The sequence below is a fragment of the Gasterosteus aculeatus genome, chromosome 9 (genome assembly GCF_964276395.1).
Source record: "Gasterosteus aculeatus chromosome 9, fGasAcu3.hap1.1, whole genome shotgun sequence".
NCBI lineage: Eukaryota > Metazoa > Chordata > Actinopteri > Perciformes > Gasterosteidae > Gasterosteus > Gasterosteus aculeatus.
In genome coordinates, this window is record NC_135696.1 from 11,392,915 (window position 1) to 11,419,373 (window position 26,459).

General features: G+C 43.8%; 1 protein-coding gene and 1 non-coding gene across 2 annotated transcripts; one reads left to right on the top strand and one right to left on the bottom strand.

Annotated features, from left to right (window-relative positions):
* The first annotated feature begins 10,852 nt into the window (after window positions 1–10,852).
* Window positions 10,853–17,770, top strand: LOC120830895 (uncharacterized). The gene is made up of 2 exons (XM_040195887.2): window positions 10,853–16,819; window positions 16,921–17,770. The coding sequence occupies exons 1-2, from the start codon at window positions 10,993–10,995 to the stop codon at window positions 17,133–17,135; spliced, it is 6,042 nt and encodes a 2,013-aa protein (XP_040051821.2). The 5' UTR covers window positions 10,853–10,992; the 3' UTR covers window positions 17,136–17,770.
* An 8,249-nt stretch (window positions 17,771–26,019) lies between these two features.
* trnal-cag (transfer RNA leucine (anticodon CAG)) lies at window positions 26,020–26,102 on the bottom strand. The gene has a single exon. It is a non-coding gene; the product is annotated as a tRNA-Leu (tRNA).
* Window positions 26,103–26,459: the final 357 nt, after the last annotated feature.

Consider the following 26,459-nt stretch of genomic DNA (forward strand, 5'->3'; position numbering starts at 1 on the left):
TTGGAAAATAATGTCTCTTCCTACTTGAATTGAAAGTGATACGTTAAAAGAAATTTCTTCCTCTATTTTCTGTGTCAAATCTCTAAAATATTAAGTCCAGTGCTTAAGGGCTGCACTGTCGAAGATTTATGCCCAATGTTGCAAGACGTGTGTGCGTTATTCATAACACCTCCGTATTTCAGAAAAGCAGCGCCGACAGAAGAAATTGCACTATGATGTCTTCATTCTAACTTTTATTCCCTCTTTTGTAAGCCAACTAAATGTACTAAGGGTCCTTGCGCTTCACCGTCTCTTTGTTGAGTACAAATAGTTAGTGCAGCAAGGAGGTTTACTCTCCAATTGACCTGAGAAGAAAAGGGTCCGTATTCAACAAAACATTTGGACAAGGCCCAAAATGAGCTCCTCAGTTAGCCTTTCTACTTCATCCGACTTTTCAAGGATTCATATATCAGCAAGGATGTGGACTGTGGGGTTGTTCAAGACTATTATTTTGTAAGGACTATGCAGAAATATTGAAATGTTTTTGTTTTTCCATCATTACTTTTTCAAATTCAAAACAAAGTTGATTCAACTTGGTGCATAACCCTTTTTGATACTTGATACTCACAGTGGTTTATAAAGCAGAATGTAATCCTGGTCCAAAAACAGATTGGTACTCTTATAAGCACTAAACACTTGACCAGGAAAACATGATTTTTTAAAATGCTGTTATTGCACACCTTCAATACCGCAAAATAATAATCTCATGTATGTGTTACACTAATATTTACTTGGTTTCAAACATTGCAAACCTATTTTCCTGACATAACACCTTACTCTAAGCTCTTCTTTTCTCTTTTCAATCTGCTATGTAACACTTAACACCGGACCGCTCTTTAGGTCAAACAGCTTTTATATTCTATATTCTTTAGAGTCATTTTCCTTTAATAGTATCACCGCTTAAAGAATAAACTAATTATTGGTATCCATCCACACAGCAATGAAGCTTTTGTGTGGGAGATAACCTCGTTCGCAAAGTCAGTTGGACCCGGTTGTTTCCAACACTCTTAGCAACTCTTAGCAATCTTTTGATTGTTTGATGAATGCTGCTGAATAGGTTTCGAGAGGACATCCTCAGCTAAAAACATTTATTGCCATTCAGATAAAATTGTGAATATGCTCCCTTGACACAAATACTGTAAGCTCTCTTATTCTATATGCATTGAACAGAAACTGAGAGCAGGCACTTGACTTTGGGAGTTGTTTATGTAGAATCAATTACTTGTGTGTGTGTGTGTGTAGACAGAGAGAAAAAGAGAGTTAAGGGGAAAGAGAGTCAGGATTTAGGATACCAGCAGGGTTCACGCTGTTTGTCAGTTTCAACACTGTGTGTGAGTGTGTGTCTGTGTGTGTTTAATAATAGCTGTACTGGAATCTTTCCCCTGCCAGTCTCACAGTTTGACGCTGGTTTGTCCTTCAAGTCTGGTAAAAGCTTCAGAAATCACATAACCCGTCAAGTGCACTTGCACTTGGACAGACAGAGTAACAGAAAACCACCATCTTTGGTGGTAAGTATTTTTTACTCTACTCATGACAATATATATATACATACATATATATACATATAATGTATAACAATACATTGTTCCGGTAATTTAAAATGCTTTGGAAGTGCGATTCATTGTACACTACTCCCTAAAGTTCTTTTGGGCATGGAACTGAGCAGCAGAGGGTCAGCCAGGATCCTTGTTAACAAGGCCTTAGAAATTAATCTGAAGGGCTGCAGTGTTTTCTCTCAGTAGTAATCCGATTTGATTTTGTCCTTGAATATGTTTGACAATTTAATAAGGAATAAAGTAAAATGTAGGTTCAGACAGTTTGCCGGTTTGCAACCTTGTCTTAGTTCTGGTCTTCTGTGTAAACAATTGTTGCTGGTGGTGAAGCGATGCCTTTATTGTCATAGCAACGTAGAAGCACACTGGCTGTGTGTGCTGGTGGCGACAGCAATACGGGGATCCGGAACATTGAAAATTGCTGCTCTGACTTGTCATATCCCTCCGTTAGCCGGAGGCTCGTACCCACCCACATTCCCAAAAGACAACGGCTCCTGTCGCCACTGCCGTCAAGCAGCGTTTTTTGACTTTCACTGTCTCCCTGTCAAACTGCTGGATATGCTACTTGTGTGTCTACATTTATAATGGACACAGTTAAAATAATATAGTTACACTTTTCGGGAGTCGATTTAATTAGCTTTTTTTTCCAGTGATTAAGTTTGTATCTCTTGGCACAGTGTTTTTATGTGTATTTACATTTCTTATTTAGAGTTTTTATTAATTTAAAATCAAATACAGTGGAATTTAATTTGTATTGGGAGAATTTGGTCATGAAATTAAATTGTATTGGTATTTGGACTAGAAAGTGGAACGATGTCAAAAGATGTCAACCTCATGATCAAGTCAGCAGGGGTAATTTTCAGTATTCCATACAGGATTTTACTATATACATTATATATATTATGAAACAAAGATTTTAGGTTCGGCACCATGTACAGTTATTGGTATTTTAGCAAACTTGCAGACACACTGAGCCACAAATCAAACACCTGCTGACATTAGAGATTCAGCTGAGGTTTAACGCTGAATCCCTACGTCTGTGCTCCCTCAGCGCTGTGCCTGGGATTCACCACCTCACACTCCTGGACAATGAGAGCCAGCCAACGACGGAGGTTATTAAAACTGTATGCCGCTGAAGCCAAACGAGATAAACGCTCCATGTGACAGGTTGCGAATAACAAGCAAACATCAAGGAGGAGCAATCTTCGAAGAGAATAATTTGCATTTATTCATCAAAACCCTTTCTAATTGTTATTGCTCAGAGTCAGCAATACACACTAGTATCTGGGATCACTTATAAACCCGATTAGATAGAAAGCAAGAAAGTGAAGTGTCCTTGTTACAAACTAACTGTGTTGTTGAAACCCCATTATCCTTTGAGCCCAGGCTTTCAATGATTTCACATTAAATACTGTGATTTGCAGCATTATGGTTCTACAATGCATTCCATAAATGGCTTCATTCAATAGGGGTCAGTGTTGCTCCGTCGAAATTTGTGAGACCACCAGACTTCGACATTGGACTGAGTGTGTGTGTGTGTGTGCGCATCTACGTGTGGCTTTCTTAGAAAAAAACCCTCACACACACAAAAAACAAAGACACATGCATGTGTCTCTGGCTTTGATTATTAGAACTATCAAGCAGATGCCACATTCCTCTTTATTCTGACTGCCTTTAAATGGTCTTTTTCTACTTTGTGATCACACACACACACACACACACACACACACACACACACACACACACACACACACACACACACACACACACACACACACACACACACACACACACACACACACACATTAGCCAAAGCACAGTGAAGTGAGGGAAGAGAAGCAAGACAACCTGTGAGTGTGGCTGAGATTGAAGAGGGATGATAGCCATGGTCCTTCTCTTTCTTTCCCATTTCTCTTTTGGTAAAGTGAGCCACCCTAAGCAAAAGGACGCCCATGCACACACACACGCGCACGCATGCACGCACGCACACCCCTCGGCTTTTTTTGGACTTCCTCGAGAGGGAATATAGCAGATGTAATGAATCCCTACAAGGGGAAACAAGCAGTATGAGTGCTGAAGACATTTCAAACACACACTTCTCTGTGAGCTTTTCTCTATGTGAATTCAAAGTGTTTACTTTTAATTTTCTCTCTCTTTTTTTTGCAGTATATGTGTGCGTGCGTTTGGCTATTTCTAGGAGACATAAGTAGGATGAATATGTGAGGACATGTCTGTGTGCGTTATCAGTGTCAGCCAGGATGATTTAGCTTTAGCCGCGTAGTGTTCATTTACTGTCGGGCTAAAGGTACTGCCTACCTTTCTCTCTCTCTCTCTGTCTCACCCGCTCTTACCAAAACCTATTAGGTGATTTCTGGGAGCCAAGAAGGACAAAATCCAAGGCTACATTTCATGTCCCTGGCTAAGCCTGCTGCGACTATCTGGACGGACTATTGGCGGTCTCCGAGCCAGCAGACAGAGGTCTGTCTCTCAATGCACTGAGGGAGTGCAACAGAGAGCGGGAGAGATGGAGGGAGACAGATCGGATTAGTTGAGTCGCAGTTATTCCATTACCTCTCGGACGCGCTTACACAGGTGTCTGTTTATGCACACACACACACACACACACACACACACACACACACACACACACACACACACACACACACACACACACCACAGTTCAGTTGCCCACATGGTGTTCGGCCAGATACTGCAATTTTTCCTTGCGGAACACAAATGAAATAGAAAAGAGGAAAAAAGTGCAATGGTGAGAAAATTGATTGAGCCGCCGCTTCTTTATTGCATTTTGTGAGCTGGTTCTAGAAGCTCTGAGTTCTGTGGACGCTAGACTTAAAAGTATCCCGGGATGTCCTCTGACGATTCTGTCTTCTGAGTAGCTTAGCAGCATAATATTTAATAACCCCTGAGTAAACACTGGAAGGAATTGCTCAGTAAATAATTGAACAGAAATTTATAAATTATTTCCCCTCTTAATCTACTCCAGTGCACTGCTGCAGGTCCCCCCCCCCCCAGAAGTGATGCTCATCCCTCTGGACTGTCAGCGGGTCTGGCTTGTTACCTCATGGGGGCGCTCTGGATGTACTAAAGAAACCATCCTCAACACTAGCCGGTGAAATCTTTTATATATATATATATATATATATATATATATATATATATATATATATATATATATATATATATATATATATATATATAAATAAATAAATGTTATTCACAAAAAAGTGTGCTTCTAAGAAACAGGACCAAACCCTCTATTAAAATCCTGTTTTTGAAAAGACTACTTTTGTTATCTGTGCTGTCTCAGATTTCTAGGCGCTTTCAGGAAATGAGAGAGGTTTTGTGCTCTCAGAGAAGCTGCACAGCTCTACAACCCTCTCCTGGGTCTGTATAAAATGTCAGGCCTTACGTGGACGCGGGCAGGTTTGACTTTGGACTTTGGTTGAAGTGCCCATCATTTGTCATAATCCCCAAATTACAATTAAATTGTGATATTCCTGGGTTTCCTTCCTTTAATCTCCCTTGATATGTTTTTTTTCCTCCCTCATTCCCTCCAAGCTTCTGCCAGTAGCGTCTTTATTTTAAAATTAGCAACTGTTTGCTCATAAGAATAAGCGACGGTTCCATTACCCATTATGTTATCAACATTCAATTTCTCACTGCTAATCCTAATAACCATCTGAAATGTTTTAATGGTGTTGTTACTTTCTGGTGCGTCCAGAGCGTCAGTGTTCTTTGACGTGACGTCACCACTGAGGCTTTGGCTCGGTTTCTGTTCATGAAGCAACATTTTTAGGTTCAAGTTGTGGCTTCGGAAATCAGATAGAAAATGGTAACATGGGGATTTCCAGATAAAAGAAAGGACAGTCAGACACTGTCCCTTTTTTGCTTATCACTGAAATGCTCTCCCCGTGTCCCTCACCCTCATCTTTCCCACAGTTTTTTTCTTTAAAAAAAAAAATTGAACAGGGTCCAAACAGTGGAGGAAGCAGGAGATGCTGACACAATGTACGGCAGGGAGGACGAGGGGAGGCATGGCAGATCCTCCCTCCATCACTCATCACCGGAGAAAATGAGGAAGACTTGGACACAAAGGTGACGGAGGGAATGGACAGAGACAGAGAGACACGGGGACAAAGAGAGTGATGGGGAGGGGTAGGAAGGAGAATGAAAGCGAGGGAGCAGCCACCCAACACAGTCATCAACTCTCTTCCATCAATCATTTTCCTCAGCCCAAAGGCCGCCACTGCTTCTTCAGCATCAGCTCCTTCGACATTGTGTGTGTGTGTGTGTGTGTGTGTAAATTAACAGATATGTTCTTAAAAGTGTGTGCAGAATTTTGTGTAGATGTGCATCGTGTAGTGTGCAAGTGTGTGTGTGCTTAATTTCCATTGGATCATTTATTTGTGTATTGTCTTGTAAATGTTGCCATTTAATTTGCTTCATGGAAGTAACACATGTAAACAAAGCGATTAAACAGGGAAATCAAGCTTGATATTCATTGTAAAATCTTTTAGAAGGGAAATGAGAAAAATCGGTCTTTAAATCCACTTATTAACCATTCGTGAAACAAACGAATAAATGTTATATTCTACATTTATGCTTTGTACCAAAAACAATACTCTGATACAACCTCTTTTTTGCTTCAGAGTAAACCATTTGATTACTAACTGTGTTTAATTACACACTGGTTTTGCCAACGCGACAACATGTAGAAAACTATTCACACATCTCAGTTGACGTTCGCACGGTTTCCTTCAACATTTTGGCGAACAGTCTGATTTGCCTTCTTGCTCGCAGTTAGATGAGAAGATCAATGTCACTCTTACTCATGAGTTGAATGGGAAGCTAAAGCCAGGAGCTGGTGAGCTTGGTATACCATAAAGACTGGAAGCAGGGGGAAAAGCTCTGGCCAGAAGGTAAAAGATCACTCGTTAATGCGCAACATCTTGTTGGTTAAATGTGTCAGTGTTGGTGGGCGTGTTGTTTGGAGAGTGGCCAGTGATTAATGCCAAATTAGCCTCCAAAATACCCGGAATGCAATGTGGCATGGCAAATATATTGTCCTACTCCTTTTAATAAACCAAAGGGAAGTGTTTGGGTTTCGCTTTCTAGGGCACAAGATCGGGTTTGTTTGGCAGCTTTAGTCATCCATTCGTGGCTTTGAGGCTTTGAGTTTTTAAACTTCATATTGTAAACAGCTAAAAGATGATATTAGAATAATATTTGGATAAAGCCCTGTAATGCTCAGCCAGGGACAACTAATGTTTTATAAAAATTTGTTGTGCCTGGCATTTATACCATACATTTCCATACAAACTGTGCCCCACTCAACTTAACCTTTTAGTTTCTTCTCATTGATTCCCGCAGCTCTGCCACCTTGTTTCTTCCTCTCTCCAATTGCCTTTAGCATCCTATTGCTAATTATGCTTTAGTAACAGGATCTAATTGTGCAGAAGGAAATCTGGGAAAGATGAATTACACAAAGCTTTTAGCACTTATTATTACTATTATTATACTTTATTATCCAGCCAAATGCCAAAACCAGATGCTTCCATCCGTACGCCACGCAGCCATTCTCATTTTGAGAATTTCAAATGCAGCCTCATGTATTTTCTGCTTTGCTGACCTCAGGTCGCTTTCATTTGGCTGATCAAGGCCTCTCGGTTTCAGAAATCAGAATCTTGATTGATATTAACTGTAAATGCCCTTTTGCAAGACTTATATTATAGTTGCTGCCTTCTTCTCAAGTACCCTTTTCAGACTGACAAAAACAAAAAGCCACACAGCCAAACTTCACCCCCCCCCCCCCCTTCTGAGGAGGAAAGGGCGAATGAATGATGCTCACTGTATCGACACGAAACTTTTTCCTTGCTCTCCTCCCAACGCCTCTCCTCCCTCTTTGCTAATGAGCAACGCTAGCTCTATTGACCTACTTGTGGACTTAAAGTAAATCCAATCACAAATGCCTCGGGTCGCTTTCTTCCCACTTTGGGAGATTAAAAGATTCAATTCGCCCTGCCTATCCACACTCATCATCATCATTTCTCCTTCCTCTCTTTTCCTCTGTCTGCTCGACTGCCTGCCCCTCCCCTAACCCCCCTCCCCCTCCCCCCGACTGTCGCCTTCTCTTTCCACGTCCTTACCACCTAACTAAGTTTTCAGGCCCTTTTACAAACTTGCTCTTTGTCTTTCCCACTCAGACGTGAGGCGTGAAGAGAAGAGGAGAGCAGCCGTGCAGATAATTATCAGGGTGTTATCCCGACACAATGGAGCTGACGGACAGAGTCTCATCTCGTCGGCTGCAGGAGGATGATGAATCACTGGCCGCAGCACGTCTGCCAAACGTAGAAAAATAGATGCTATTTAAGTCATGAATGCAATTTTGCCTGCGATCCATTTACTCACCTACATTCTCCTGTGATTACACTAAAACACACACGTTTTTTCCCGCTTAATCGAGTTGTTGGAATTATTGTGTGCTAACCTCCAGTAGCCCATTCCTTCACACGTACACACACACATACACACAGCACAGAGCCCGTGTTGTGATTTAAATGGTCGCAGGGCACTGAGCTCCTGTTTGCTTCACCTATTCCCGGGGTGTTTGTTTGGCTTCATGCATACTGTGCTGTAATAGAGCACAGTGAGGCTTCAAAAGCGGTCTGTTAACACACACACCAGACTGCCCTGTAAAAAACACAGGCTCTCTGAGCGGCTACATGCAATATTCACTTGCTGTACATGCAGCCATTTTTGCGTAGGTGTGGACAGACAAGAAGAAAGATGGAACATTTTTTATAGCCATCAAGTTGCCCATTAAGACTCTTGGGCATTTTGAATTAGTTCTGATTCTTTTTACAAGCTCCCTGTAACGTCAGATTTGGAAGGAAAAGAAGGTGAGAGAAATAGATGGAGGAAAAAGGACAATAAGACAACCCTTCCCTGTTGAAAATCTGTTCTTTTTTTTTGTCGACTGCTGGACAATGAGATTTTTCAAGTGCAGCTGTGCTTCCCAATTAAACAGCCTGTTCCCATCGCATGTGTCCTTTGTGTGTGTGTGTTTTTTAAATCCCTTTCTTTAGACTTGTGTTTTGACGTCTCATTGACCTCGGCGTGGCTGATCTTCCGCTAGAATGTTCTTGATTTAACGGTGTGTTCGAGGCGTTCTTTCGATACTTTCCGTTCAAAGACATTATTACATTTACATTTTTTTATTTAGCCGACGCTTTTGTCCAAAGCGACAAGAGGATATAAAACCTGAACAACAAAAATCAAGCGAGCACAATTTCTTCAAGGATGGCAAATTACAAACGTGCAAAGTTAAGGGCCATTGCAAGTGCTAATAAAGTGCTAACTAGTCCAGGTAAAGTTGGTAGAAGTGTGTTTTTGTTCTAATTACCGGTGTGTGTCTTAACAAATAGTTGTTCATGTGAAGGAGGGACTTTCAGAACGATGTAACTTGAGCATCACGTTCATCGGTTATAATAATCAGCATCGATTCATCTGCACTCAAAGTCAATTTCAGTAAGTACATCTTGTGCCCAAGATACGATTCCTTTTTCTGTTAGGAACGGCATGAAATATTCTAGATTCGACAAGATGCTGGTGACAGACTCTGGTCACAGAGTTCCTCCTTTTGAAGGTTTCTTAAAAACCTACTGTGAGTATCCCATTTTACCGTATTTCCCGAAATCACACACATTTGGATCCGGTTTGAAGATATTAGGAACCATTTTGAGATAACACATTATTCTTTAGAACATCTCACATCTTAACTGTAGCCATGATGAACCCATTTAGATTCATTTTCATGTACTTACCTGACAAAAAGACAACAAGAACAATTAGCCGACTCTGTGGAACATTCAATAAATTGTTTCTATTTGTCACCGTCTGTTACTGAGTTTAAAAGTGCAATCGAGGCGTTAATTGTTCTGATTGAATCTCTTCGCTGGTTGGTTAACTTTATCTAATACAACTGTTGAGACATTTCTGTTAAGAACTAAGATTGCTCTAGCGCAGGGGTCTCAAACTCAAATCAGCTGCGGGCCAGATGCAGCCCACTTCAACCGAACGCGGGCCAGACTAGCGTCCGAACGGCATGGTCGACAATAACACAACTTAACACTCACTTTCAAAAGCAGTCATTGAACCCCACCCTGGGGGATCGGTCCGAATGAGACTACAACACTAGTCCTCCTTTAACTCAGCGGGGGAGACCTAAGGTCATGTGACCGTGGAATTCCTTTATAGCCAAACGTGAAGTTACGTGAATCGAAGCTGCGTAGTAATGGACGGAGACGCTCGTCGGTGACGTCAGATGCTTCATGTGTTGTTAGTGTGAGTCGTAAAGGAAAACTTTATTAAACGAGCGATGCTAACGGTTAGTCACATGATCACCTGCGCGAAAGAGGGCAGGAAACTGAATTTCACCCTCGTGCTCTCTGCACCTCGGCCGACACACACGACCCGCCCCCCATGTCAGTCACATTGTTGAGTTGAGTTGCAGACCGAGCCCCTCTCTGGCTGGGAGGTAGGTTTAGGTGGGTCTCTCAGGCTGGAGGCGGAGATTTTAGTGCACCAGGTGGAGAGGATCTGGTGATCAGGGGGGTTGGAGTCACTCACTCACAGGACAGTGAAGAGCGAGCAGTGTGAGAAAGCGAGATTTGAAGAGCTTGGAAAGAGGAGACTGCAGGAATAAAGCTTGCAAAGGCTGAAGAAGGAGCCGGTGAGCTTTTGAGTGGCTGACTACTTATGGCATGAAATGCAAAATCAAATGTCCATATATTTAATGTGTTTTAAAAAGTATTCAAGCTAAAAGTAATTGGATAAAACTTGATTTGTGTGTATTCAGCGGAGTTAAAATCTGGTGAGGTTTAAAGGTTAAAATCATCATTAAATAGTGTTTTAAAAATGTATTTAATTTAGTAGTGGGATACTTTAAATTTGGGTTGTCTTTCTACTTATTTTGAGGTTAATTTCCAGTAGATTATAAATTAAGTATGTGATGTTGGGTATGTGAATTGATTATGGTTTCTTGGGTTATATTTCTTTGACCTTACATTCATGTTTGTATTTCAAGGTTTTTCACCGGGTTTGACCTGGACAATTTTAAAAATAAAAAGCAAGAAAGCAAAGAAGTCCGAATCTTGGTCATTGAGTGGAATCCAGTCTACACTTCTTAGCAAGCTGCCCTTTCAAGTGGGGGGCTGCAGTTTGACCCTCACAAAAGTGAGACACTTGACAGTGAAAAACCGCCACTGGTGCGAAGACTGGAGCGAAGTATCCTGAACTGCAACTGGCCAGGCCTGGAAGTCCAGAGGCCTAGTAACACTGAAGATCACCCCGCCCACACCGAATCCTGGTGAAAAGGAAGATGGCTGACTCAAAGTCACTGGAGCAGCTTAAAGCTAGTAGGACGTCTGCAAAGCGACAATTCTCCCGGCTGTCCAACAACATTGTCCGGATGCACGCCATAATGGCTGAAGAGGAGCTCAGAGACCATTTCAAAAGGCTCATAACTGAGGCCAACAAAGTCATGGAAGCAAATGACGATGTGGAGGCCCAGTACCTTGCAGAAGTGGAGCTGGACGCAGATCCTGATGAAGTTCCCGGGTTGAGCAAGCAGCAAAAGGCCGATATTGGGAAAACTGCAAGCGAGTGTGAGATGAAATTGGAAGAGCTGAAGGACCTCATTCGAAAGACACTCTGGGCTAATTTCGGGGAGGAGGAACTGATGATGGCGCTACAGGCTGCAGAGGAGAAAGTAAAGAGTGTGATTTCCTTTGAACCTGGTGGAAATAAAGAGGCCTTTGACTTCATGTTCGACTACATGGAAGGACTGGTTAAGAGGGCGAAGGAGCTGCACACAAAGTGGAAGGGTTGGGCCCCTCCTGCCGAGCAGAAAGACTTCCAGCTGCGTGTACGAGAGCTCGAGCAGATCGTTCCCAAGTTAATGTCCAAAAAGGCAGAGTTCATTAAAGCAAAAGCTAAAGAAGACGCCGAAAGAGTTGTGAGTGCAGCTTCTATCAGCTACCCGACATCAATATCAGCCATCAGACTGAAGCCAACCTCCCTCCCCAAGTTCACTGGCATCAGGCGAGACTTTCATCGCTGGAGAGGAGACTGGGAGGCCCTTCAGAGGCAAGGAGAACCTACTGGGTCAAAAGAAGTAAAAAAGTTCCAGCTTCTTGACAGTTTGGATGACAAGATAATGAGAGATCTTCGATTGATGTCCTATAACACAGCAGATGACATTCTTCGGGTCCTGGAGAACCGGTTTGGAAACCAAACGGCGATTGCCATCGAAATAGTTGAGGAGCTCCAGAGACTTCCAGCTGTCAAAAGTCACCAGCCCAAGAAAATTGTTGAGCTCATCCAAGCTGTTGAAAAAGCCCTTCAAGACCTGAGTGACCTTGGTGACACCGGTGCTTTAAAGAATCCTCTAGTGACAAAGGCAATCGAAAGCAAGCTTCCTGATGCACTGAAGAAAGAGTGGCTTCTCTATGCAGCTGAGAGGAGCAGTGCTCCTCCAGAGAAACGCTTTGACAGTCTTCTGACCTTCCTCAAGAGTCAAGAGAACATCTATGAACAGCTGGACCAATTGAGGGACGAAGAGCTGCCAAGAAAAGAAATCCGACCTGAGCAAAGGCAAGCCAGAACCAGGGCTGCAAACCAGTCAGGTAGCCATCTCTCAGGATGTATCGTCTGTGGGGACATTAAGCATAAGAAGAAGCTGTACTTCTGCAAAAAGTTCCGTGTGCTCAAGCTCACAGAGAAGAAGGACGCAGTGCGAAAACTGGGAGCCTGCTGGAAATGTCTGGAGGTCCATGATGATGATAATCTCTGCAAAACCTCATTTCTGTGCAGAAACCCTGAGTGCGAGGACGGGAGAGACCACCACTACTATCTGTGTCGCAATGCCGAAGCATCCAGGGGCAGCGCAGCCCAGAGGAGGAGCAAAGGCAGCGCAGTGGGAGGTGGCAACAAGAGGGATTACACCGAAGCCCAGGAGGAATTATTCAGGAAGCTCTCCCCTGAATTGGCCCAACAGTGCCGGGACGCATTCTGCAATACAGCAACAAGCACCTCCCACGTCGCAGAGAGTCACTCAAGTCTTCTGGCAGAGGGCGGCCTAGCGGAGTGGCCCGTCATCATGATGCTTTTGGAGGTGACAGCCAATGCTGGGCAGAGAATTGGGACCCTGATCGACCTAGCTTCTGACACCAATTATATCACCCATGAGGCAGCAGGTCGGCTCAATCTCAGAAGTGAAGATATCACACTTGTGGTTCATGGGGTGGGAGGCATGAAAGTCTTTGTTAAAACAAAGCGGTATCTCCTGAAAATCCGGGTTGGCACCTCAAGAAGCGCTCTCAAGTCCCACCAGCTGGTTTGCTACGGCTTAGACCGCATTGCAGATATCCACAGACATGTGTCAGCCAGAAAACTGCAACAGTTCTTCCCAGATGTCCCGCTCAGCGACCTGACAAGGCCAAAAGAGATCCAGCTCCTTGTAAGTCACAAGGAGGGTCAACTGGCTCCACAGAAAATCCGAACGGTGGGGGACCTCGTACTGTGGGATGGACCAATGGGGAAGACAGTTGCTGGCACCCATCCTGAGCTGTTTGAGGAGGTCACTGTATCAGCCCATACGTCGAGGACACACTTTGCCAGGTCTATGAGAACTGCTGCTGCAAAGTATGAAGAACACACCTGCGCAGTCCCCGTCCATCCTCCTCAAAGCCAGCGAGCCCCAACTTCCGCCCAACCTCAGATATCCAGCTGTGCTGCTACTACATCCAGTTTCATCGACTGGTGGAAATGGGAAAGCATTGGTGCTGGTTGTGTTCCGAGATGTGGGGGCTGTCGTTGCGGAAACTGTCAGCCAGGCGGCAAAGAAATGACCCTCGCTGAAGAAAGAGAGCTGGAGGTGGTAAAGAGCGGGCTCACATATGTAGCAGCTGATGACCACAGTGAGAGGCCTCACTGGCACACTAAGTACCCCTGGGTGGAAGATCCAGCCACATTACCAAGCAACAGGAGCGCAGTCGAGGCCACATTCTTGAGGACTGAGAGGCAACTGGCCAGGGAGCCAGAATGGAAGGCCGCCTATGCCGCTCAAGTGCACGAGATGGTCGAGCGCAGGGCTGCAATGAAGTTGACCAAAGATGTACTTCGTGAATGGACTGGCCCAGTATGGTACATTAGCCACCTCATCGCACCCAACCCACACTCTGTCACAACTCCGGTAAGACTGGTCTGGAACAGCAGTCAAAAGTGCAGAGGGGTGAGCCTCAATGATCTCCTGCTGAAAGGCCCAGACGTCCTTAACTCAATCCGTGCTGTGCTTCTTAAATTCCGGAGGGGAGGGTTTGCTGCTTTAGGAGATGTAAAGAAAATGTACAATTCAGTGTGGCTGGAAGATCAAGAGGTGCATTTGCATAGGTTCCTGTGGCGTGACTCTGAGGAAGAAGAGCTGGCTGAATATGCAGTCACGAGAGTTAACATTGGAGACAAGCCAGCAGGCTGCATCGCTCAACTCGCCATGAGAGAGACTGCTAACCTCCCTCAGTTCAGCCATCTTGAGGAAGAGCGTCGAGTGCTGCAGGAAGACAGCTATGTCGATGACCTCTTGACCTCTCATGATAACTTGGACCAACTTAAAGTCATCACGGGAAATGTGGAGCAGATCCTCAAAGCAGGAGGGTTCGAGTTGAAGCCATGGGTCTTCACTGGCCAAAGTAGGAGGGAGTTGTCTGGAAACGACCAGGCGGTTACTCCAAGGACTGTAATTCTGCCGAATCAGCTCAAAGAGGAGGACAACAAAGCCCTTGGCCTTGGCTACACCCTGGAAGATGACAAGCTTCATGTAATGGTTGGGATAAACTTTTCAAGAAGGAAGAGGAAAATGAGACTTGGCCAAGACCTTCGACTGGAGCAGGTGAGAGCTCAGACGCCAGACCCATTGACACGACGAGAGTTACTCAGCCAAGTTTCTGGACTATATGACCCGATTGGCCTAACAACGCCTGTGAAACAGAAAGGGGCCATTTTGGTTCGGAGAGCATTTCAAGAGGCCAAACCCAAATGTAGCACCAGCAAAGACACTTGGGATCTTGCGCTATCAGAAAAGCTCAGAGAAGATGCCATCAGCCTTTTCGAAGAATACGCCAAGCTGAGTAAGGTCAAGTTTCATAGAGCCCTTACGCCAGCAGGTGCACCGGCTGAACCTGATGCAATCACCTTCTCTGATGGCAGCGAGCATGCGTATGGTGCCGTCCTGTACCTACGGTGGGCCTGTAACCAAGGGTCCATGGTGAGGCTGGTGGAGTCTAAAGCTAAGTTGACCCCTTTGGACCACAAGGGGGAAGCAGTCAAGTCAGAGCTTTGTGGAGCAGTATTCGCCGCCCGGTTAAAAAAGTACTTTGAGCAACATGGCCGGATTCAAGTCAAGCAGTGGTACCACTTTGTTGACAGTCAAACAGTCCTTGGTGCAATTCAACGTGAGAGCTATGGCTTTCAGACTTTCTTTGCCAACAGGATTGGAGAAATCCAAGGCAGCACGCAACGTCAGGATTGGTGGTGGATCCCTGGAACGCTCAACATTGCTGATATTATCACTCGTGGGGCTGGTACAAAAGATTTGGCTGAAGGTTCACCATGGCAGCAAGGACCAGAGTTCCTGAGTTTACCAGCAAATGAGTGGCCAATTAAGTCTGCAAAGGACGTATCCGCAACTGCCAGAGAGAGTGTTGGAAAGATGCAAAAGAAAACATTTACTGCCGTACTCGCAAGAGCTCAGGTGAAGAAAGGGCCACCAGACCTGGAGGGTCGGAGACCACCTGCTGGTGCTGCTGTCCGAAACCTGGTGGATGAAGGACGGTTCAGCAACCTGACTCACCTGGTTAAAGCGGTTGCCCAGGTCTGGAGAGCAGCTAAGTGCTTTGCAGCTCAAAGCAGGATCTTGGGGACTCCAAAGTGGGAGGCAGTTTCATCAGCCGGGGTCATCACTGCAACAGAGCGCCAAGACGCCTTAAGAGACCTTTTTCTTGCTGCACAAGAGGGCGTGACCTTTCCAACAACCACAACGGACCGGTTGGTAGTCTTCAAAGAAGAAGGAACGGGGCTACTAGTTTGTGGTGGGAGGGTCCAGGCTTTTAATGAGGACCGAGTTAGTGTTCCCCTCTTACCTTACAGTGCCTGGGTTTCAACATTGTTGGTTCGTGAAGCTCACAGCAGGGGTCACGAGGGAACAGCTGCTACTCTACTGAAAGTGAGAAAGAGAGCATGGGTCATCAAGGGACGGAGAATTGCTCAAAAAATCATTGAAAACTGTGTGATTTGCAAGAAAGCCAGAGCTAGAAGATGTCGCCAAGTGATGGGTGATCTGCCTCAAGAGAGAACCAGGCCAGCGGCTCCATTTGAATTCACGGCAGTTGACCTGTTTGGACCGTATCTGGTCAAGGATGATGTGAAGAAGAGAGTCCGGATGAAGGTTTGGGGCGTCGTATTCTGCTGTATGGCCAGTAGAGCAATCCACACAGAGCTGGCCAACACCATGTCGACTGAAAGCTTTCTGATGGCTTATCAGAGGTTCACAGCAATTCCAGGACATCCTAAGAAGATTTGGTCCGACCCAGGAACCAATTTTGTTGGTGCCAAATCTGTTCTGGAGGAGTTGTATCAGTTTCTGGATGGTTTGGATAGGCCTGCTGTGGAGGAAACTTCAGCTCAAAATGGAACCAGCTGGCATTGGGAAATCCAGCCGGCTGATTCACCTCATCGAAATGGCTCTGCTGAAGCAGCTGTTCGAATTGTGAAGAAGGCGTTCCAGAGTCTGGGGAGAGAATCAGAGCTCAGTTACAGCGAACTTCAGACGACACTTCAGCTCGCTGCTAATCTGTCGAATGAGCGCCCCATTGATGCCAGGGTGCAGAGCTGTGAAGACACCGTGCAGTACATCACACCCAATGCACTCCTGTTGGGGCGGGCATCATCGAGTGGTGACTGGAAAACATTTGTGTTTACGAGCTACCCCTATAAGAGGCTTCAGGAAATGCAGCACCAGGTCAACAAATTCTGGAGGTCCTGGAGCCAACTTGCCGGCCCTAATCTCTTCGTGAGGAGTAAATGGCACACTACACAGAGGAATGTTGCAGACGGAGATATTGTTTGGCTGTGCGACCAAAATGCATTGAGGGGTAACTTTAAGCTTGGGAGGGTTATAAGTGTCAACCCAGACTCCAGAGGCATAGTACGGGATGTGAAAGTCAGAGTTGTGACAAGCTCCTGTATCCCTCAGGTGAGACCTGCAACATCAGCATCCAGGCATCTTGCCTCCAGCATCTGGAGGGACGTTCAGTCCACAATTCTTCATCGGGACGTTCGACGATTGGTGGTTCTGCTGCCAGTGGAGGAGCAGGCAGGAGGCCAAAAAGGGGATCTCTGACCACAAGGTCACTGTGCGATCTTTCCAGCGGTTCTCGTGGGAAGATCGAGTGGGAGGTGTTGAGTTGAGTTGCAGACCGAGCCCCTCTCTGGCTGGGAGGTAGGTTTAGGTGGGTCTCTCAGGCTGGAGGCGGAGATTTTAGTGCACCAGGTGGAGAGGATCTGGTGATCAGGGGGGTTGGAGTCACTCACTCACAGGACAGTGAAGAGCGAGCAGTGTGAGAAAGCGAGATTTGAAGAGCTTGGAAAGAGGAGACTGCAGGAATAAAGCTTGCAAAGGCTGAAGAAGGAGCCGGTGAGCTTTTGAGTGGCTGACTACTTATGGCATGAAATGCAAAATCAAATGTCCATATATTTAATGTGTTTTAAAAAGTATTCAAGCTAAAAGTAATTGGATAAAACTTGATTTGTGTGTATTCAGCGGAGTTAAAATCTGGTGAGGTTTAAAGGTTAAAATCATCATTAAATAGTGTTTTAAAAATGTATTTAATTTAGTAGTGGGATACTTTAAATTTGGGTTGTCTTTCTACTTATTTTGAGGTTAATTTCCAGTAGATTATAAATTAAGTATGTGATGTTGGGTATGTGAATTGATTATGGTTTCTTGGGTTATATTTCTTTGACCTTACATTCATGTTTGTATTTCAAGGTTTTTCACCTGGTTTGACCTGGACAATTTTAAAAATAAAAAGCAAGAAAGCAAAGAAGTCCGAATCTTGGTCATTGAGTGGAATCCAGTCTACACTTCTTAGCAAGCTGCCCTTTCAAGTGGGGGGCTGCAGTTTGACCCTCACAAAAGTGAGACACTTGACACACATGCATGCCACGTTCACTGAACAAGCACACAGTAGGAAACCAGAACATCATAACATGTCCCACACAGCAGCTGACAGTGGGGTTACAGTATAAAACTTGCGGGCCGCACTAACATTACACTTTCATATTAAGGATGGGGCCACAAAATATCGTCCCGAGGGCCGCAATTGGCCCGCGGGCCGCGAGTTTGAGACCCCCGCTCTAGCGGAACTAGAAAGTAGAACTTTGTGTGGAAGCCCCTATTATGACACTATTAAAACAAAATGGAAACATTATCTCCAAAAGACAAATCAACTGCACCTAGTACTCTGAGCGCTACTTTACCTGTGATAACCAGTTGATAAAACTGTGGCTGTGTGCTTGTGGCTAATAAGTTTTCGATTTGGAGACGTCAGGTTCAGATTCTGTGGAACAAAAGAAATGCTACTAAGCATATTCTAAGACAGAATTGTTTTGCTTGGAAAAATTAAATAGCATTATATATGTTGTATCATCAGACTGCAGACGGTGTGCTGGATTGTTTTGGTCAAGGAGGGAAGCTCGGCCAGAACTTAAAACCCTAGAAGGGCAGCGAGATATCCAGAAGTGAAATGTAATGGGACATTTCACCTCAGAATTAAAAGACTTATTTCATCTCTTACCTGCATTGCAATTTACCAACCTAGTTTGTTTTGGTGTGAGATGATAAGTGTTATCATTATTGGCAATAGAAATGTCTCTCTTCTCTTGAAAGCAATTGAACCAGATGACGCTTGGCTGATGAGGTCTACTGGTACCACAATCGGGTGATTGAGAACTAGGACAACGCACAATGTACATGCACATCATGTGGTGTGCGTAGGGTACCAAGTGCCACAGGGGGAAATAAAACACGCTTGCCATAGTCGAGCTGCCAAAACAATATTGGGAAGAAAGGCCCTGAAAAGACAACAGAAAATGGCAGAATTTAAGAGAAAAACGTTCATATTATTATAACCGGGTTGACTTTGAGAGTTGGAATGCTGTGATGAACCAGCCAATGTCATACGTTTATCTCAGAAGAATTATTTTTAAGGCCTTGGTTAAGTTGTGGCCCTAATCATCTTTTCATTTCACGTATGAATGCTAATGTAATGTTTATCCAAGTCAGGTTTGAAAATTATTAACCACACATAATCACACTCAATATATATATAACATGTTGTAGCACTTAAATTGTGCTTGTAACGTCACTCATCTATAGCAAATTGTAAATTGGCTTATTTGAGGAAATTGCACTTTCTTGTTTCTTGTTCTCCTGAGTTTGTACCCTATGGTTGAATGCACTTATTGCACGTCGCTTTGGATAAAAGCGTCCGCTAAATGACATGTAATGTAATGTAATAATGTTATTCTTTTCAAACCTTTAAACCATTTAAATCTTCAGTTCTATGCTAATATTTTTCCTAGGTATTTTTGAACATTGGGACAAAGATACTGACCATATACAAGGAGCAAGTCTGGAGGTACAAAGCCTTGTATCTCACCCAGACAAAATTACACTTTTGGCACTTTGATGGAGAGAGGTCCCAGGGACCCAGGGTCGAGTTAACAAAAACAAAGCAGTAAATCAGAAATTCTGAATATATTACATTACATTACATTACATTACAGGTCATTTAGCAGACGCTTTTATCCAAAGCGACTTACATTTCACTTTAAACCCATGGCTTTTTCACATTTTTGCCCGGGGAGCAATTAGGGGTTAGGTGTCTTGCTCAGGGACAGGGGATATATGCAGCTGTGTGTGGCTCATCACTACTGTCAGTCAATTGAAGACACTTCTAGCAGCATTCTGCACACTGCGGAAAAGAAGAGCAGCGTGGGAAACACCGGAAAACATCCACGAAGTAACAGACAGCGATGTAACAACTCCTTCTCATCCGTAAAATACGGCCCCTTTACATCTGACGGAGCTGAAAATGGACCCTGTGACCACGGATGTAATACTTGTGTCTCGGTATCAAATATCAAGGGGTGTGACAAAGTGGCAGTATTTGACCGACTGAAATAGCTGGGCGCCCTGCTGTTTTTGGCTCAGCAGTACACTCATGTGGGGCTCAAACGCTGCCCAGAAATACCCGGAATATATTATATTTTACCCATTTCATATTTCTCATCGTCAATGTAAGTCCACCCAAAGTGCTTGTGGTTGCCAGCGAAGGGCTCCGATTGTGTGTCTGACAACGTGAGCGAGAGGACCAGAGGGAAAATGTATATTTCTTTACCTTTCCCTGAATGCGGTGCGCTTCTTACGGTCTTATTTGACCTGGTCCCCGAAGACAACGGTGAGAATGGGTGTGGGGGATGGAAAGAGGACGGCCCGTGTGGTCAGTTTTTGTTGAGTTGGGTTTTCAGTGGCGTGAAAGGATGAGTTTGATAATATGGAGTGTCACGATATTTCAGATCAACCGCATATCCACAGGCTGAGTGATCTACGATCACTGCCACAGTGACGTCCCGACGCTGGTGCGAACTGTTCATTCCGCAGTAGAAACATGACATTGATGGGGTTTCCTCTTTAAGCCGCTCAATCATTTGTGAGGCCGTTTCACAGGTAGGCACAGGTAAAATCACCTCTCTCCACATGTGAGAAAACCATTTTGATTTTCATTTGACTGGTTTTGAATAAGAAACAGCAGTCAGTAACCCAGACTCACTCTCTCTCTCTCTCCCCATAATGTCCCATGATACAGAATTCTGCTTTTATGCTAGGTGACATTTAGATGGAAGTTGGAAAATATTTAAAACGTTGGATAAAACGCTGTATAGTTCAAAAGTTCCAGTGAAGAGGGAGAGACGGACGAGAATTCTCAGATGCAGGTGTATTTATAGATGGGAAAGGAGAGTCACACACACACACGCACGCACACACACACACACACACACACACACACCCTCGCTCTGGAGGCTATCCTTGTCCGGCTGTTAAATAATGCATTGAGTTCTGAGGGACTCCTCTTATATTAAGTCAGTGTGTCTCTCTGTGTGCCGGTGTATGTGCTGGGAGGCTAATACACGTGTTACTGGAAGACACAAATCCCCCAACTCACTGCATCGTAACACTCTGCCCTTCGTCAACAGGCCTGAGGTTTGTGCAGCTTTTTGTGTTTCCTAAAGTAGTTGCTGTGTTCAACTAGATGACTCCATCATTCTGTGCCTCTGTTCTGCATTCGTGAAAACACGCGTCTCTGTACGAGTGTGCATAACTACTCACACGCTGGTATGCTCCCCTCCTGGATGTGTTTACACGGTATTAGAAAGTGTTTTGAAGTGTTTCGCCACCAAAGTTCTTTTTTGCCTCTTGTGCCCAATTAGGCAGCTTGTTGGAGCTTTTGCCGTCAGATGGTTCCCTCTCTTGGCACCTCTCTCCTTCTTCTTCATCACTCCATCCCACCGTCACTTCATCTGGGGGGAAGAGGAGAACCGTAAATGAATGTCAGTTGAGCAGTAACGCAGGAGAGGTCGGTATTGGTGCCTCTTAACATGTTGGATTTTCAACATGACTATGACTGGTCACATACATGCACACTTTTCCCTCCGGTTCCTCGCTGACATTTGAAAGAAAGACGGGAGGACAAGAAGAGAGAGAGTGATGGAGGCAAGACAGAGAGCAGGAAGAGGGGGAGGAAAGGAGTGGAGGAGGAGTCAAATTCACTGCTTCCTCAACTAGTCAGTGGATCCGTTGCCAAGAGAAGGGGCGACACTGATAGCAGGTTGGGTCTCTGCCAGACAAACACACACACACACACACACACACACACACACACACACACACACACACGCACGCACGCACGCACGCACGCACGCACACACACTAAGATGTTCTATGACCTTGGAAGGAAACTGCAACCAGACCACACACACATCTCCTAACAAGCCATCTGCTCTCATGTAAATGGGAAGCATGTTATCATTGACCTGTTATAAATTCCTCAGGTTGGTTTGTTTGTGTGTGTTTTGTTTTGTTTTATGTACTAAAAAAAAAGTCCAGCATAAAACTCTCCCCAGCACTTTTTGTCCTCATTTTGGGGATAAACAACTGGAAGAATTTTGAAAATCCTGAGTGTGTCTGTGTTTGAGCCATGGGACTGTTTAGAATGCTAATTAAAGCTGCTGTGTAATGCAGAATGTTATGCAAAGATATTTCTGTAATTACAGGTGTTTGGAGTTTTTGGACTGAATTCCTCCTCTTAGGTACATGACATTAACATCCTTCACATCGTTTTAAATACACACAATGTTGATTGGACGGCAGGCTGAGTGAAGTGTGTTACTATCGGGGAATGGAGAGATGGAGAGGCTCTGTGTGTGTGTGTGTGTGAGTTCTCTGGCAAACAGATGTTCATCAGCATTTCAGAGTGTTCCTGTGAAGCCATTAGACGACATTACCAAGAACACACTAATTACGTTTAGGTGCATGGGGAACCCAAAGGGAAGCAGGCCACACATACACAAACACACACACACAGAAAAAAAGGGAACTGTAAACACTGAATAAAGTGCAATTCTGGACTACAACTAAACAAAAACGGAAATAAAAAGAAAATCCTTATTTTAAAAAGTAAGGAAAATCATCAAGGAAGTCGCTCATATCTCTCTGTGTTGCCCGAGCCAGGGTCCTAGAATCTAAAAACCCGACTTTCTTTGTGGTGATTGAGAAAAAATATGGAGCTACAATTATTTATTTGCATAAAACAGATTGCATGGAGTACATGCTTAAAGACAACCTTGAGCATATAACAAACTGCCCCAGTTTATTAACTTAGTTTAGAATCTTACACTTAATTGATCTTTTCTGATTTTTGATTATTTTAAAACTGTTTTTATTTCGCTGCTGTGTTGGCTCATGGAAATATAAATACATGCACTGGCAACAACACATTTGGCTCAAAAATCAGTCCAAAATTATGCTTCAAGGTAAACACTGAGTTGGTCACCTACATCTTGTCAAAAACATAAACTGAATCCACGGTAGTGCAAATAGCTACACAACTTGTTAAAGAGACATGCTTAACTAAAGCATTTTATCTCGCTTAAACGACATGCTGAACACATTGAACCTTCAAAAACTATGGCTTTGGCAGATGGCTGAACAGCTTCTGCTGTTAAACACTCGACTACGTTCACCAGCTAGTTGCTATCGCTCAGTCGTTTAGTGTTGAGTGTTGAGGCCAAAGGCAACACTTGATGGAGACACAGCGACGGTCGGGCAAACAAAACCACTTTTACGCCAGTACCCTGATTACAAATCCGGTGTTTGGCTTGACTCATTAGCCAATGACAAGACAGGTAAATAGTTGCAACACAGTTGAAAATACCCAGCATAGTTCGTATGGCGCGGCTCTGAATAAAGTGTGCAACACTGAGGGTTTCACAACGATATGGCAGAGAGCGGCAGCTGAGCAGACGGGACAGGTGTGGTGGACGAGCAGCAATCACGGCAGGGCGACGGAGGAGATCAGGGGCCCCGCCCAACGCCGCTGTCACGTCCCTACTGGTTTTTGAACCTACTGGTTTGCCTACACGCGTGTGTTTGTGTTCTTCTAACAGCAGCAGATGTTGTCTGCCTCCTCTGTCACCTGATTCGTCGCACATTTGCAAACATATTGAATGTTCAAAATGCATCACATATCCTTTGCAGCGATTACGCTTGTATAAGTGAGCACTACATCACTGCCACGTGAGATACATTGAAGAAAATATACTTTTTAAAAGATCGCCACTACCTGGATTCAAACCCCGTCGAGCAAAATAACAATACGTTCTATGGCGGCTGCTCAATGCTGTCAGGCACTCAAGCTAATTACGTTTTCCTGCTGTATTCTTTACTTTTGATTAAATTGTACATTGTCAGCGGCTAGAAAACCTTTAGGTTCAAGACAACCGTTTTGGTGGCGTCTCGTGGAACACATCCAAACACGTGTATTGATACTTTGTCGCGAGGCTGCAGCCTTGCACCAACATTTGAACAAAAGGGGATATTCTGTTTGGACTCACAGCCACTTAAGAAATTAATTTAACTAACGAAAGATCGCCACAGACTGGATTTGAACCCTGTCAAGCTAAATAATCTGAAATTAATCTTAAATCAATGTCCAGTGTTTTTTCTTTCTAGTTATTAGTCAACATTTCATAGTCTTCTGCAGAAATAGTGACCTTGATGCTCCATGTTAAATTTCATATGAATAGCATTTTGTGCCTCGGGTTCTTTCTCTTGGTTTGATGTTGATTAAACACATAGTCTGGTGTATAAAGGGGGGAAGGATGAGAGAGCAGTAAATTAACTACATGTAATATGGTCAACTCTCATGTCTTTAGGATTGGATGCACTGTGTCTTAATTTATCTTGAGTGACTAGCATATTGTTACAGCATTTTCCTTTCATACATCTTTATAGAACACGTTTTGTAGCATTCATTTGAGGTTTTACAATAACATAATGGTTGCGTCGACCTACAGTGCATCCGGAAAGTATTCACAGCGCTTCACTTTTTCCACATTTTGTTATGTTACAGCCTATCTGTTCAAAATAAAGAACGAAAACATAACATGTACATAAGTATTCACAGCCTTTGCTCAATACTTTGTTGAAGCACCTTTGGCAGCAATTACAGCCTCAAGTCTTATATATATTTATGTGTGTACCAGAAACCAGTAAAAAGCCTGTATGGTCCAAACTAAATAAATAGTGATTCTGGCACGCCGTGTCTTTCTTACTTACCTGTCGACTGCTGAAGCCCCGTGAAATGCCACCACAGCAACACTGCTCTGCATTTATCTTTTGAGTCTTAGATGAGAAGATCAATACCCTTTTTGTAGTATAGTTCATGGTGCAGCAAGCACAACTTAGCTTGGCCAGGAAACAAGAGGAAATAGCAAGAGTAACAAAACCCATGAAAAACACATTTGCCTTCTCAGTGCCGCATTTTGTTTGTCTAATCTGTATAGAAATGGAAGCATAAAATGACCAACATACAGTCAGTTATGATGTTTATTGGTACACTAGCAATGGGTCGCAGGTCACCGGGTTGCTGACTTGCTTCATATTTTTAATAGACCGGTAAGAGAGTTGAATTCAAAATGAGACAATGGATTTATTTATCTAAAAGCAAACAGCATATATCCCAAAATGTCAAATAACCCATTTTAACAGGTAAACATCAGTGACTATTGTATTTAAAGGTGATCTAAAACGCATTATGTGAATGGAGCTCAGTTTAAGACCAAACTGTTTGTTTCTAATTCATCTGCATGTCCACCGACATGGTACACAAACACACACACACACACAAACCGACCTCCTACCTCTGTGCTTCTGTCTCTCCCAGCATCCGTCTAATTCAGTGCTCGGGCCTGTGGTTAGAAGCAGTATGTTTTTTATGATCACCCTCTGAGTACACAGTGACCTTGGATATTATTCACACACAATGGATGGAGCTGTCCACACTGGGGAGCACTGCAATTGCTGTGGGCCGCTGCGATTGAGTGGGTCTCTGGGTTTTTTTCTTGAGAGAGGCTGTTAAGAGAAAGAGTGAAAGGCAGGCAGTAAGAGTGAGTGCAACCATTTTATAATAGGAGCAAAGGAAAGAGAATACGAATTTACATCTCTAGGTTGTTAATGTGTGTGTGAAGGAGCAAGGTTCTTATATAAAATATATCTTGACCCTATTAAAGTTTGTTAGAATGCATTTTGGCAGCAAAGGCATGTGGTAAATACTCTCGTATTTACCACAAATAAGGTAACCCCTCTGTGCAGTTAATAAGTGGGTAGAATATTTTTGGTCCAATAATTTATCGGCAAATACATGCACTTGGGGGCGAACCCTAGCCTTTACAAGTAGAACAGTGAGAAATTATGAGCACAGGTCATAAGACAAAAAACATTATCAATGAAAAATAATGTCCGATTATATTAATTTTTTTTTAAGAAGAAATAGAAAGTGTCCTTTATTGATGAAATCATTCTTTGCATTTAACGCATCCTACTCAGTGGGAGCAGTTTTAGAGGTTTAGAGTAATGCTCAGGGACACGTGGAGGAGCCGGGGTTTTACGAATCACCAACTGTGCGGTTCCCAGAGGACCTTATCCACGCGCCACTGACGCCCCATAGGTTGGTGTCAGAAGTGGGATTCAAACCCACGCCTCCAGAGGAGACTGCGACCTGATCGCAGCGCCTTGGACCACTCAGCCATCCTGTCCTGATTCTTTGTGGTCCTATTGATTAACAGAATGCCCAATGAACAGCTTTTCAGCTTATAATTCTTTCTAATGGAATATCCTGTATTTTGGGATCTACTCGTGATCCTGTCAAAATTATGTAGGACTTGAATTTACTCTTATATTGATTCGGATATTTTAAGCAAAAGCCAGTCATTGTGATGATGTCAAGTGTTGACGTCATGTCAAGCGGTTTAATTAACAATTCAAAGCCTTCTTACTCGAATTGTATTGCAAACCTGTCTACATTTGATGACTTGCCTGTAAATTATCAATAAAATGCTAATTGTTTGAATAATGGATATCCAAAGAGTATAGAACATAATAAACAAATGCTA